This window comes from Falco cherrug, chromosome 7 (genome assembly GCF_023634085.1).
Source record: "Falco cherrug isolate bFalChe1 chromosome 7, bFalChe1.pri, whole genome shotgun sequence".
Lineage (NCBI taxonomy): Eukaryota > Metazoa > Chordata > Aves > Falconiformes > Falconidae > Falco > Falco cherrug.
The window spans coordinates 43518616-43534220 of record NC_073703.1 but is presented as its reverse complement, the minus strand read 5'-3'; the positions used below and the strand labels follow the sequence as shown (position 1 = coordinate 43534220).

At 37.8% G+C, this 15605-nt stretch overlaps 1 protein-coding gene across 1 annotated transcript in view; it reads left to right on the top strand.

The window, feature by feature from the left end:
- TDP1 (tyrosyl-DNA phosphodiesterase 1) overlaps nt 1-13156 on the top strand; it is a 45408-nt gene extending 32252 nt beyond the window's left edge. Inside the window, exons 15-16 of the mRNA XM_055716570.1 lie at nt 5275-5389; nt 12670-13156. Coding sequence (XP_055572545.1) covers nt 5275-5389; nt 12670-12743 — 189 coding nt within the window. The 3' untranslated portion in view covers nt 12744-13156. The remainder of the gene's footprint in view (nt 1-5274; nt 5390-12669) is intronic.
- The last annotated feature ends 2449 nt before the right edge of the window (nt 13157-15605 follow it).

The window sequence follows — 15605 nt, the reverse complement described above, 5'->3', positions numbered from 1 at the left end:
TTACATCTTTAACATGTAAAACACCTAACATAATGAACTTCTGGGAAGCATGTTGCAGTAATTTGAAAAAGCCTGGGAGTGTCTAATGAAAAGATTTTTAAACAAATAGTTCCTCCTCACAGCCCTTGTCTGATGAAGCTGTAACAAACTCAACTTGACCTGTAAAACAACATAAAAGCTTGTGGAATTCTTAAATCTTTTTAAAGATCTGTTGAAGAATACGGTACTAGCCAGTCACCTTTTGGTAACATAAACTCAGAGAAATACAGTAGCTGCTATTAAACTGAGAACTTACCCATGCTTGCCTACCTAGTGCTATCAGTGCTACAATTATATCTAGATAATCAGTCACAGACAACTAATAGTATTTAAAGTTCTGAAATGCTGTATTTGATGGTGTATACTCACTGGTAATGAGTAAAATACTCATGTACTTGCCTATGGGGGTGGTGTATGGGCTGAATCTTGTTCAGAGAACAGCTAGCTGTAATGTATATGTGTGTGATCATTAGAACTGAACTGCTTAATTTTTTGCTGAGTTCAAACAACTGAACTGAGTACCTTCAGTCATAGCTCAACTCTGACCAGAACAGAAATAAATAGGTTAAGCTCTTTGTAACATTAATTTTTTTCTTTGTACCACTTTCTTCAGTTTCTCTGGTTTCAGGTGAAGTCTTCTATCCTGTATGAGATGGAGTGTGGGTGGGAAAATAAATACAGTGTAGGCAAACCAAGAGTTTATGTATGGACTTTAGGACGTTAAACCTTGCTTTTAGTGTTCACAGAACGGCCACAAGGTTTCCAAACTCCAGTGGTAGAGACACCCAGAGACACATTTTCCATGCCAAGGAACTTCGGCTTTAGATACCTGAATTTGGCACTGTGGGCTGCTTGCAGAAAAAAATTTTTAAAAAATGCTCTGATAAAATTGAGTAAAACTGTTCTGAATAAATGCGCCTCAATGTTGAGGAAGGATTTCATTGTATACTCTCCTGGCCAGAAGAGCATGGTCACTGCAAAGTTTGTGTGCATCCTTAATTCTTTACTGCCTAAACTACTAAGTTTTTAAATAGTTTTGCTGAAGAGCAGGCTTTTTTATGTTTACTAGCATGGGAAAGGATAGTCCCATAATCATCCAGTGGAATTATTGGCTGCTTCCTATAGGAGTTACTTCAGTAGTAACAAAATACTGTAGTGATATCAGTATTAATTCCCACTGATGTAGGGATAGCCATTCTTGCCTCTCTTGTGTGATGCTTTCCTATAGTCTGCGGTGTGCCTTGGTTTGGGGCAAAAATGGTTGGAAAGCAGAATTTTAAAAGCTGTTCTACTTTTTCTATTCATCCTCCCAGTGCCTGCTTTTACAATGTATGATGCTAAGGCACTAATAGAACCCACAACAGCATCTGAAGTTTCATAAGTACAAAAAAAAATATACTTTCCCAACTGAGAAATTTGTATCGACATTTCAAAACGTATTGCTGTGAGCAGCAGTTAAAGAACAAAATATAGCTGCAGAGGGAAAAATTCTGAAAGAATAGAATAAGGCTGAGGAAAATTTGAGGCAGGCAGAATTTTTTTTTTTTTTTTTTTTTTTTTTTTTTTTTTTTTTTTTTAGGCAAGAGCCTGCTGGTTTGCTTTTGGAAACAGCAATGAGAGCTGTGAACACTTAGGAAATGCTCAAAACAGGCAAAATGTGTGACTTGTAATTTCTGTGTGCAGATAGAGACATGAGTTATTTTTAAAAGCATGTGAATCTCCTTGGAGGGCCTTATTAAAGAACGTATTTCATAACCTAGACTCTCACTCCAGGATGTTTTAAGGAAAACTAAGTATCTTAGAATAGCATTTCCTGAATGGAAGATCTCTACAGGTTAAATTCTGACAGACAAATAAAACAGTTTAGGGATCAATTGATGAGACAAGTGGGGTTGGAGGACAGCATCAGAAAAGAAATAATATGCTCAGAGAAGAGGAAAATATAACTAGTGGCTACTGAGGAAGAACAAGGAAGAGGAAGGCAAGAGAAGGAAGCAAAATGCCTGCAAAGAAATACACTGAAGTAGTAACAGGGGACAGAAGAAGTGAAGCAGAAATGAAAACATTATGGGTCTGGAAAAAAGATGGATAACAGGGAGGAAAATAAGATGGAAAATGTCTACAAGTGGTGGGGATTTTCTTTTTGTCTTGTGTGGAAAATCAGCCACTGCCATGAACTTCAGAACGGCATGCATGTTCTTGATACTTAAACTGAGATTACTATGTATGTATGTAGAGGCCTGAGTAGGTGGTGTTCTACACTATGTGTTTTGATAGCAATGATTATACAAATTTCACTCAGATTGTGCCAGGTAACAGCTGTGTAGCTTTGGTGGTCTTGATCAGGCATGCATATGAAGTTCATAATGGAATAAGAACCAACTCAATACAGCAGAGAAGCCTTCTTTACCATTCCACATTTCTCTCATAGCAGCATGTGGAAAACAAGGGAAAAGCTCACAGGTGCTTGGGGCTATCAAACCTCATACAAGCCACTTTATCTGCAACATAAAAATGACCTTATGAGTAGTATCTAGGACTGCACACCACCCAGACGTTCCACCAGCTGAAACCTGACTACTATGAGTTGCAAAGAAAGTTCTTACCACCACTTACACAGTTTCAGTTCTTTCTGAGCTGTAGTATCCTTGGCATATTTCATGTTCTTTCCACTACAGACATAAGTGTGGTTATTTGCATTTTTACATGAAATTTCTATCAGTGGTTCAAATTAATTGGAAGTAAAGCTGTACAACTAGATTGTTCCATTTTTCCCTGAAGTTATTAATTTTTTATCTTTCTATTCAGTCAATTTCAAACCCATAGATATTTATGAGCTTTTAAAAATAATCTTATCTTTGCATTGGTTTGTTTTGAAGATGTTGCTTGTTACTTAAAGGCTAAGCTCTACAGAAGATTGTAGCCTGATTTGATTTTAATAAATTAATCAAAATTCCACTGACTTTAATGGCATAAGAAGGGGAAGTTTAAAATGGCTTTTCATTCATACAGTCCTTTAGCATGGACCTTGTTTGTTTCCCCTATTCTTTCATTTAAAAGGCAGTGGCTTTTACCTAGTCTTTGATATAATACACATTTTTTCGTAGATTATAACCAGTAGCTTCCCATTACTTTGGGTCATGAGACAAAAGAAGCATCTATATTCTAAAGGAGTTTCTTGAACTGACTTGCTAGTACTGCTGTAATACAGCTTGATGTTGTCTTTGGCAGCTCTGCCTATTTTCTGTTACTGTGCTTCTTGGGCATGAAAGAAAAGGGTGTAAGTGTAAGGCTGCTTTGTAACCTGTGCTTTTTGTGGTCATATGAATGTTGCTTCCTCTAGCTTACAGTGTTAGCATTTGATGAAGTAAAACTTCAATAAAGAAGAATTTACAGTATGGTAAAAGTACCATATATAGATGTGACTATCAATTCAGCCAGTGTGTATCCCGTTTTATTCAAATGGGATTATTTAGTGGTGAATAAGAAGCTTGCTTGTGCTACAGTAATCCAGTAAAATTTGGACTGATGGATCGTACAGCTGGGATAAAGTATAAGTTAATATTTGGGTATGAGCCAGCAATGTGCGCTCACAGCCCAGAAGGCCAAAAGAAGTGTGGCCAGCAGGCTGACAGAGGTGATTCTGCCCCTCTGCTCTGGTGAGACCCCATCTGGACTACTGTGTCCAGCTCTGGGGACCTCAGTACGACAAAGACGCGGAGCTGTTGGAGTGGGTCCAGAGCAGGGCTGCAAAAAATGATTGGAGGGCTGGAGCACCGCTTCTATGAGGACAGGCTGAGAGAGGTGGGGTTGTTCAGCCTGGGGAAGAGAGGGTTCCAGGGAGACCTTAGAGCAGCCTTTCAAGACTTCAGGGGGCCTTACAAAAAAGATGGGAACAAGACTTCTTAGCAGAGCCTGTTACCAACAGGACAAGGGGTCATGGCCTTAAACTAAAAGAGGTAGACTCAGACTAGATATAAGGAAGAATTTTTTTATGATGAGGGTGGTGAAACACTGCCACAGGTTGTCCAGAGAGGTGGCAGCTGCTCCATCCCTGGAGAGGTTCAAGGTCAGGTTGGATGGGGCTCTGAGCAACCTGATGTAGTTGAAGATGTCCCTGCTCATTGCAGGGGGTTTGTACTAGATGACCTTTAAGGGTCCCTTCCAACCCAAACTATTGTATGATTCTATGAATTTAGAAAGAAAAGTATGGTTGTTCAGTAATGTCTTAGAAATAAATAATAAAAGCTTGATAGCCTTTAAACTTTCAGTTTATTCTAATCTAATTGTACTTGATTGACAATAGGCCATTGGAAATCTCAGTGTTAGAGATTTGCTTTTATATAGCTCATTACAACTGATGAATGGGATCCAATTTCTCTGGAGAAGTGGCTAAGCAATATCGTCTGCCAAAGTTATTTTAATAGCTTTAAGTCTATCTTCCCTTGTATTGCCTTGCATTACAGCTTTTTTTTGGTAGTTCTTAACCTTGTTTGAAGTTCACTGTCATTCCAATATGAGCGTAGTCTTTGAAACCTTTACTCAAGCAGTGTCAAATCCTCATTAAATTTTTTTAGTGTACATGGATGGTGTTGTCCAAGTTATCTAAAAAGCTTAAGTCTGAAGTCATGTGTCTGTATCACAAGTTGAGTTTTAATTCAGTTCATGAAAGATGCAGAATATCTAACTAATATGGTCAGGATGAAACTGAACAACAAAGAGAATTTTTTTAAAGCTTTTCCCTTTAGTTAAATATTAAACACCAAAGGTATTAATGTTTTGTTTAATAATTAAAATTTGATTCCAACATCCATAAGAGTTTATGCAAAAGAAGCAACATCTTGTTGTATCGAGATATGCTGCCCATACTGTACTAGCAAAGACTTGTGCAGCTTATATAGAATTGCTTACACAAAGTCACAAGTGTGTTTACCTATTGAACATGTAAATAGATAGATATATGCGTAAGGGACAGAGAAAACGAAGTATATCCAGTGGGACTGTGGGGCCACACACATGAATGTAAAAGAAAGAGAAGAGCCTAAAATAGTAGCACTAATAGAAGCTGAGTTCTTAGGACAGGAAGATGCTAAAGTATCTAATCTAAGTAACAGAGCCAAAACATTTTGTTTACTAAAGTAAGTCTTACTGAGAAAGAATCTATTGTGGATTAAGTTTGTCTTTTTCCTCAAAAACTAATAAGTCTGTCTTCTGTATGTTTCACTTCCTTCATAGGGATTGGACAAAGGTTACTTTCATGTGAGAGGGAAAATGCATTCAGAAAGTAATGATTCAGCAAAATATTTTCCTGTACCTTATGACCTGCCACCAGAACAGTATGGAAGCAAAGGTAAGGCATGACTTCAGAAGAAAAGTAGGTGTGTTATATATGGAGTAAACTAATTTGAGTAACTCTTGAGTCATTTGAACACTGCGATGTTCCAAAGCTTTAACATTTTTGTGGCATGACTCCATTTGAGATTATATCAGTCCCACGTTCTGCTTGTGACTTCAAAGCAAGCAACTACAGAGTCTTGTGGTTCAAATTTTTTCTGTATTGTTGTTTAAGGTTTGAGTCAGCAACCTAAATATTTTTTCATTCCTCTTCTGGGATTCTTGTATGCATTAGGAAAATAGATATTCTTTATGGAATCAAAATATTCTTCAGCAGAACTAATGGGGGAAGGAGTGTTGAAAGAGGAATGTTTAGAAAAGAGCAGGTGTCAGGAAAAAATGGGGTGTGAAAGAAATACTGTAGAGCAAATGTAAAAGAATTGCTGCAAATCAGAAGAAAGAAGAGTTCTATTTGTTCTATTCTGTATTTCATAGTTTCAGACTTCCATTTTCTTGAAGATCTGTGTTAGAATCCTCCTTGGAGGGGCAGAGGGGATATATTTCATAACACTTGCTGAGATGGTAAAAATTTCAACCTTCTCAGCTTCTGAGACTCTAGAACATTCAGATCAGGAAAGTGATAAGTAAGTGCTGCTATGAGGTAATGAAAACCTAAGGCTTGAAAACCTAAAAATACACTGAGTAATGCTAAAAGATTGTAACTAACTTCTTCGAGAAGCCATGATCTAGAAAAGTTGTCATCTGCAGCAGAGTTTGAAATAATAGAGAGTAACAAAGAGTTCAGGAAAGATGGTGTTTATTGCAATTTAAATCTTTCTGTAGATTTTTGAACTAACGAATGATGTGGGGAGAAAGAATTTTTAAAAGCTGTGAAGTAAATAGACTATTTATAGAGTCTTATATAGTAAATAAAAGTAAAGACACATCATTTCAGGGTGACTGAAGTCCCCCAGCACGATCAGAGTCTGCAAGCATGGTGCTTCCTGTAGTTGAAGTAAGAATGTTTCAGTAGCATCCTCTTTAGTCAGGCGACCTGTAGTAAATAATGATGTGTTTTTCTTTGTTGGCTTGTCCTATGATTTTTTTACCCATAAGCTGTCAACCCAGCGCTGTTTTTCAAACACAGCTCTGTGCAGTCAGTTTACTTTTTTCTACACTGAGAGCAAGCCCCCTCCCTTTCTTCCTTGCCTGTCCCTTCTGAACAGTTTATAGCCATTGATTGCAGTGCTCCAGTCATGTGATTCATCCCACCAAGTTTCAGTGATATTGATTACATTGCAGCTTTCTAGCTGCACAGTGGCTTCCAGCTCCTGTTCGTTATCCATGCTGTGGCATTCATATAGAGGCCCTTCAGCTGGGCTGTTGACTGTGTCACCCTTTTAGAGGAACAAGCCATAATCCCTTTGCAGCATTTCACAGGTGTTTCCCTGTTGTTTCCTAAGGCATCAGCAGTCCCCTGGCCCTTCTGTGTTGCTTAAAACTCCATCCCCTTCCACCACTGAGGAGTCTAGATTAAACCTTTACTTACAAGTCTGACCAGCTTGTTGGCAAAGAGGCTCTTGCCCCAGTTGGTGTCAGGTGAATCCCATCAGCTCCCAAGAAACCTGGCTTGTCACAGGTAGATCCATGATTATAGAAGCCAGACCTTGAGTATAGCACCGGCTGCATACAGACATTCACTTGTTCAATATGTTAAATGTTACTTTTGTAACTTGCAAAGATGATTTTTCTGCTTTAAGACCTTGCTACTTACCTAAAGAATTCTTAACTGCTATTTCAGTTTTCCCAGAGAAAAAATACTGGCTCAATATAGGAATGATAATACAATCAAATGTATCGTATGGTTGGATGGGGCTTTGAGCAACAGCATCTAGTGAAACACGTTCCTGCCCATGGCGGGGGGTTGGGAGTAGATGATCTTTAAGGTCCCTTCCAACCCAAAACATTCTATGATTCTGTGATCTATTAAACTGTTTTATTTAGTATAAAACACACTGCCCATTGAAGTACTGTTTATGTTTGGGGGAGTGGTGGCAGGGGTTGTGCCAGGGTTGCTAGCTAACTAAAGGGGAAGGATACATTGCAACTAACAATTGTGCTCTGGGACACGTATGCACTGTCTGCTTGTTAACTAATGTTGACTGATGATTTTTGGAAGGCTCTTCTAAAAGTTCATACGTAAATTTGTTGAAAATTTAAAACAATGATTAAAAAGTAGAATCCATGTGCACTCTCAAATGTGTTACATACATTGTCTTCCATTTAACCTACTGTGGCAGTGAGTTTTATGCATGTTTCAACTAAATGTTAAGATTTTTTTCCAAATAAGTTTTTTCACTATTTGCATGGAAAACTTACTTCTGTAGAGAACTCATTTGTCTGTAGTTCAGCTTTTGGATCTCAGCTTTCTCCCATGATAGGAACAAATGTCAGAATTCAAGTTGTTTAGGCTTTGGCAATGGAAGCAAAGACAGCTGCCCTGTGCCTTTTCACATCTCGTTCCTGAATATTCTGCTTCAGTTCCTCAGTCTCCTGGTGGAAAAGCTGTTTAAAGAATTTCCATGTTATGGGATGGACTCATAAAATAATCTGTAATCTGTCTTTATCAAAATAAACCTATTTATATCACTCCAGAGACTTTGGTAGTTGATAACTGTATTTTTAAAGTCTTGAGAAGCAGAAATGCAAGTAATTATCTTTTCCCTAAAGAAACCATATTGACTGATCCCTATAATTGAAGGAGAAAAGGCTCGGGGGGATTTTCCATGAACTTAGATCCTCTAACCATGGGAAAACAAAGTACACATCACTTTCATATAATCAGAAAAATCCTATTAGGAGCAGGAGGGAAGAGAAGCAAGTGGAACGGTGAATAGATGGTCAGGTGCAGGGCCATATATTTGCCATGTTGAAGTTCTAAGTAGAACTGAGGTATACCAAAATACGCTGTTTTTTCCTGTACACATGCAAATTCAAATCTTGGACCAGACACACTTAATGTTACAGAATTGTATAATGTAACAAAGTGAAAGAAAAACAGTTCCTTAGTGTGTGGAAATAATTTAATTGCAAAGATCAAAAACCTGATCCTCTCATGAAAGCACAGTATTTTTTTTAGAGTGTTTGGAGAACTGATTCCCCCTATCATTTTTGTTTCAACCTATTGAGAAGTTTCTTAGAACAGACTTACATTACACAAAGAGATACAGCCCCAGGGTTTTGGGTTTTTTTTGCACCTTTGCATAGGAAGAGGTGCAAGCTGCTTGCTGTAGTCATGGATTATCACTTAAATTGTGGTTTAAATATTACACAGTTTACTGACTGTAAAGGAAATCATCTGCTTTGTACGCTCCCATACAGAAGTCATCTATATGGGAGGAACTTGAAACTTAAAAAATCCCTTTGATGTACTAATGTATTATAGAACAGCTTGAGAAAGGCATCAGAAAAGTGCAAAGGTCTTTGTGTGTGTGTGTGTGTGTTTGTCATCATATCAACGCTTTGAGAAACAAAGCAAATGCTGCTTTTAAATTGTAGTACTGGGTTTTGTTTTCTTTTTTTTTTTTCCCCAATAAGTGGTCGTTGTCCTGACCTTGTTTGTGAATATTATTATAGACCCTACATTTACACCCTGTCTGCCTTTCCCCTTTCTTTGAGATCTTTCAAGTATGATTTTTGCATTGAGAGGAACAAGATGAGTTCCTTTCTATATGCCATGCTTATCCAAAGGGAGGGGAGAAAAGAGACTGAAGTATGGTGTGCACCTTCTGCAAGCGCTGAAAGGGAGAGCTTTCCAGCCTCATGCAGCAGGCAGCAAGTTTGCTGCATTACAATGTATATGTAGAATGACTTGAAGAACTCCAGTTATTCATGAGTAACCTTTCTATATAGGTGAACACTTTTTACTTCAAAGCTGTTTTTCATTTGGGAGACTCATGAAATATTGTGAAAGATGATGTAAGACTCCAGTGTCCGTGTTTAGAAATCAGCCAGGAATAGCTCTCATCCAGATCTCCACTCACAATGCAAAAGACACTTGCATTTTAAACTGTAGGAAGAGGATCACGGAGATGCTTTAATTGTGTTTTATACTTTACTATTCAGTGGCATGTTCCTGTAATTCATAGCCTTTTCAGGTTTTGGCTGTACATACCATACTGCCATCTGTCATACTTACGAGAACATGAAATTTTGAGATAGCTTGCTAGGGTGTTTTTGACCTACACAATATACTGCATTTATAAAATACTATTGTTAAAATTTGCAAAATAACCTTCTTGTACCATTGTCAGCTCATGATTTCATATTCTGTAACATGATCTCCAAATGTGGGGCATTCTTTGAGTGATTAATCAGGTGTACTTGAAAAATAACTTGTCTTGTTCTTCAGGGCTTCTTTATCTTTATATGAAATGTGATAGTCTATTCGGTTGTGGAAGAATCTTCAAAAGTCTGCCAGAGTATAACTGAAACAGTGCTTTGTCTGAGATTTCAGATAAACTTAAAGTAGCAATGGGGTAGGAATGGCCCCGTTCATTTTACTGTGTGCTAACTAGTGCTAGAGTTCTGCTGCTTATGAGGCAAGAAGGAAGCAGTGGTACTGGGTCACTAGATACCCACATTTTGTCTCAACTGCATCTTCTTGGCATTAGCATTATCAGAAATGAGGAGCTGAATTTGAAATGTGTAGAGGATAGGTACATTGAGGATGCTTTACAAATACATATAGCAGGGTTCTAAATAGGGAAGTTACCCCCCCCCCCCCCCCCCCCAAGGATTTAATTTTCAAATGTTTGGCTATCATTTTAGTGTGCAACAGTAAGTAGCTGTGCTCATACAGTATTTTTACACAGTCATTGTCTTTCTTTTGCTGATATAGCTCCTATTAAAAGTGATAAATAATTTTTAAATGCATCTGACACTTTAAAAATGACTGAATTATAATTTGTTTCAGCAATAGTTTTACACATCTTATTAAAATAATATCCACTGTTTCACAAAAACAATAGCATTTCCATTAATAGAACAAAGTTCCAAGTATGTTAATAGCTACCTTAAAAAATTTTATTAAGATAGCCACAATAAAAAAGAACTAAAGTAAGTATTGAAGCCTCTCAGAGTGCTTTAAGGGTTGACTGAAATAATTCCTGTACATCCACGTCTTCCTCTGCCTGTATGTATGTTTTGCTGAATTAAATGGTTACTGCAGATGGTAACAAAGATGGATAGGTCCAAGCTGCATAATGTACTCCAAGCGACAGATTCCAATGCTTCAGTGGGACTGGATTTATTCAGATGTCATAGATGGAGGTCAATGATCAAATCTCAATGTGTGCTCGAAATCCTCAATGCTTTTTCCAGCACTTGCTCTATTCTTTACCCATTCTTATAACTGTTAATGTTTACTATGCAGTAAGGTATCCACCTAAAATAAAAAAAAAAACCCCATGGCTGTCAAGCAGGAGACTGATAGGAGCAGCTTAGGAAAATAATGGTGCTACTCATTTTTTTTGTTTTGGTTTGGGTTTTAAGAGATCATTCATGCAATTGACCCAGAAACCTAGAGACATTTTTTGGCAGTACACTGAGTTAAGTGCTATAGTTTCTTCCAGTTTCTGATGCCTTTTATTGTTTTGCGCTTGGAGGTCACCAATTCACTGTAACCAAAGGCTAGCCAACTACTTGTTCCACCTAGAAGCTGATGATTTTAGATCAGGGGAAAGCACAGATGTTTATTTTTATTGTCCTCTTACAATAACATTATATGAAAGATGGCATTTGTGGCACAGGCTGTTCTTTCTCTGGTGATCACATTCCTGTGACTTGTAAAATCCCTATCAGCCTTCATAAACTCTAAACTGAAAGTCTTTCTTCAAGTCAAGCAGATTCACTTTTGTTGTAATTTAAAGCATTTTCCTATTACCCTCTTACTACTGTGAACAGACACTTTTGTACAACTTTTGCATAGTTGGGATATGTTTCAGTACAACATATGGAACTACAGTACTAGAATTAAACGCACTCTGTTAGCAAGTTAATAGGACTTGGTAGGAATGCTTTCCCTGCCCCATGTTTAATTGGCGGTACTTGTAGTGCGCTGTTGTGTAATTTGTGTGTACATCCCTTCACTACTGCTTCTGTCACTTTCTTACTCTCCTCTTCTTGCTACAGTAATTCTCACTTCATATACTGTGAGAGCTGGCATTGGATCCTGTAAACTTAAAATTGGACAACAGTAATCATCAGTAGCTTATCTAAAATTTCGATTGACAAGCATGTAGCAAATCTTCTTTAGCAAGTGTGTCATGTATACATGTATACATGTATCATGTAGATGAGTAGCTTGGTTTTGATAAATGAACAACTCATCATCCTCAGTACTTTCGGTTTAATCTCTGCATCGTACAGATTAATGTCACTGTCTTCCTTCAGGGCTCATTTTGTAGATGGAGAAAAGAAGCAAGGCTAGATTTATATAAACTTATTGGAGAAAAATCACTGAAAGAATTTAAGGAGTTTTCTCTGTATTCCAGTAGGAATAGCCTGAGAGAATCACAGAATCATAGAATGTTTGGGTTGGAAGAATAATAGTTTGGCTTCATAGACCAGCTGCTTTTCTGCAAGATGTACATGGTAGGAAGAGCCTAGAGCAGGTTGCAGAGCAAGCAGTTGTCTTGTGCTGCATTGCCTTTTCTCCTTCCCAAAAGTGGGAATAGTTTCTGTATTCTGAGAAGTGGAGGGAGGGAAATGTCAGCTGCAAACGTGTTATTCATCTAAAGATGTAATGTTTGAAGAAGTGAGGTGTGAATTTGAACATTTCAGAGTTCAGACAATGTCATTCTTAGATACTGAATTCTTGCTGTCCGTGTGAGAAATATTAATACGTTACAGCACTTATTTATAATTGCATTTGGTTAAGAGATACGTAGTCAAAACTTGCTGCCTGTGGGCCAAACCAAATGTGGCTGCATTACTGTTCTTTGTATACTGTCTGAAATACCATTCTTTTATAGCTGGTGGGGGAGTATGTTGGGTTATGAAAATTATATTTAAAATAATACTTGGGGGGGAAGCAAAGCCCTTTGAAAACTGTAACCTTTTAAAAAATAGCTGAATAAGAATTTCAGTAAACTGAAATTGCACGTGGGGTTATGTGAAAATCACTGGGAATTTTGACCTTCCTCTTCCTCCAAAGGGAGTGGGGGAGGAAGAGGATCAAAATTTTACATTTAATAACTGAATTTATCGTGAGCATGTTTTTGTTTTGGTTTACAGATCAGCCATGGATTTGGAATATTCCTTACACTAATGCCCCTGATACGCATGGAAATATGTGGGTTCCATCATGAATGTTTCCAGTATTCTGTGACATTTCACTTACTGACACTGACCCTGCCAAGCTACTTGCAAGACTGCTTATTTCTGTTTTTTAAGCTATATTGTCTGCTATAATGGGTAATTTGTAGTTGAAAGAAGCATAAAAATGTTGATAATGGGAGGATTTTTGGAGAATCTGTAACCACATTATTACAGATGAGCCCATGTTTTAAAATACCTTTTTATATGCTTCTTCCTTACTGTGGTTCCTAATATACTTTTCAAGGTTAACAGGTGTAGACTGTTCTCAGAGATTCTCTCTGCATTTTTAGCTGTAATGAATTAAAAATGTTCTGTTCTGCAAGACTTATTTGGCCCCAGTAGCTGGAATAGAAGCTATTGTATGTAAAATTTAAATAAAAATAAAGTCAATCTTGTTTATATATCCTTTGTTCCATCTTCTTCTAAGTGTGTGCATTTCAAATTGGATTGAAACTTTGCTTTGTAATTATCACTTCTAATGCAAACTCTGATATTTGTTTTTTTGGCTTTTTGCAGCATTTGGCTTCTTGTCAGTTATTTCCTAATCTCTTTTTTTCCCCCCCGACGCCACTTTGCAGACATCCAAGTACTGTCAAAAACACTAATTTGCAGTGGATGGGCTTGGGTACTGAAGAGTAGTCTTAAGTAGTGCTGTGGAATGTATGAACAACTGGTCCTGCAGCCTGGAAATCTTGTAATATAGTGTGATGCTTTGTTCAGAATTCCCTCTGGATCCCAAATAATCTGACAGGGAAGCTGTTCCCGTACTATCTCATTCATTTTGCAGTGTCATTCCCCAGGATGGTTTAGAGTACGCTGGGAGTGCGCTACTTCCTAATGTTTATCTAGTGTTTATCCCTGTTTCATTCAAAAATCACCATAGAAATGGTGTGTGTTTAGGAATGGTCATGGCATCTGTCTGCCTACCAAGGAGAAGTTCTCTTTTTCCTACACTGTCACAGAACAATCCATAGAGAAACTCCAAGTTCTGCTACTTTTCCATCTTTCATATCCTTTCCCTGTTTTCTACCCTCTAGTTACATTCAAGTTCTCTGGTGCAGTTAGCAGATGGTCTTTCAAATCGGAAAGGTTACAGCTTTGAGTTGTTTTTGGGGAATTTATTGTACAGTCTCTTACTCGAAGAGTAAATGGAACTACAGAGCGAAATAGCCTTGCGTATAACACAGAGAAATTTTACACTTGCTCCTCACAGCAAATACCAGGAACTTAGGTATTTAGGTCGCTCATTTCTTAGTTCATGTTGGCAATTTAGAAGGCCAGTAGTCCTTGTTATTGCTTCACCTGGTTTTGAGAACTTTGCAAGTAATGTTAGCTGAGTGTGGGTCAGAGTGCTGCTGGGATGTCCACGGAACAGACAGGAAGATTGCTTCCTGTTTTCACCTTCCCTTGATTCTGTATGCAGAATCTGTACTGTTTGTGCTACACACAAAAACTTTTTGATTCTGCCCCTGATGAGCCTGAAGAGACAGGGATCAGGGAAGGTAACATGAAAATGGAGCAGTGAGCTCTAAAAACTGAGTTACCAACTTCACAGCCATTGTTGTACTTTCTTGTTAACAGAGTATTATCACTTTAATTATTTTGACTCTATGAGAATTAGAAGTTCTAAGTAGTAAAATATCTTCATAGGAGGAAAGCTTTAAGAGTTCCAGAAGGTGAGCTAACAATTAATGGACATGTATCTTTAAATTATGAAGAATGTGATTTATTAGTGTTCCATATATGAGTGTTTCTGATTTTGCCACAGAGTGGTTTGACTAGCTCTGAGGCATTACTGCTTAAATTCCAGCTGGAATTTTTCAGTTTCCAGGAACTTGGCATGATTTAACTTCAGCTTTCCAGGGCTCAGATGAATGTAGTGTCAGCAGGTCCTTCCAAAGCCCATTGGTGGGAACCAATAAACCAAGTGATCAGTTCTGCTAGGAAAATTCAGGAAATCTTTCCGACACAGCTATGACCCAAGGCAACTGGGACTGTGGTATAAGCGTGGAAGTGGAGCACTGCTGGTGGCAGAGGTGGAGGTAAGAGTGAAGGGTGGGGGTTTGGTTTGCCGGACAATATGTGGTGTTGGGCAAACTAATGGTTCAAATCAAGGTTGAGTTTGGTTGAAACAGATAACGTGTGTAGTTCTAACTGTCTAAGCAATGCTCTTCCAGAACTGCAAGGAAAACTTGTTTTGAAGAAACTGAAGACAACTAAAACTCCAGGGTGGCAACAGTCTTTTGCAGTCAGTCCTGTGCAACCCAAACACAGCTGGGCTTCATGACATACTTGAGCTGGACAGAAGGGTCTTGAAAAACCTTTGGCCAGGAAATGCTATTTAATAACAATTTTCTAGATGTGCAGCCTCTTGGGTGCCAGGACAGACCTAAGAATACTTCTTAACTGTCCAAATAAAATTTTAAATTTTTTCTTGTGCAGAATATTTTGAAATTCCATTTTTCATGCCACCCTAATATTTATTTTTTATTATTTCATGTCAGGGTCCCTAGCATTTAGAAGTGAAACTGAATAAAGAGAAGGAGAAAACAGAGTAGTCCAAGCCACAGCAGAATGTCTGACATGTAACTGAATTTGACTCTGGGATCTTTGGTTAAAGTGATATTTAGGTGTGAGACCTGTGTGCTTCTTTATTTTTAAAAGGTAGTTAAAATTTAAAAAAAATAGGAAAAAAGCAATAGCATTATACAAGTAATTGTTATTCAGTACAACATCTTTTTTACTCAATAAATTGCTGATTAATTTTTCTTGTTGTTGCTGAGAATGAATCTGTTCTGGTTCCCCTTCAAAAATAAGTGCTTTTCAGAATTTATTGTTAATATATATTAGTA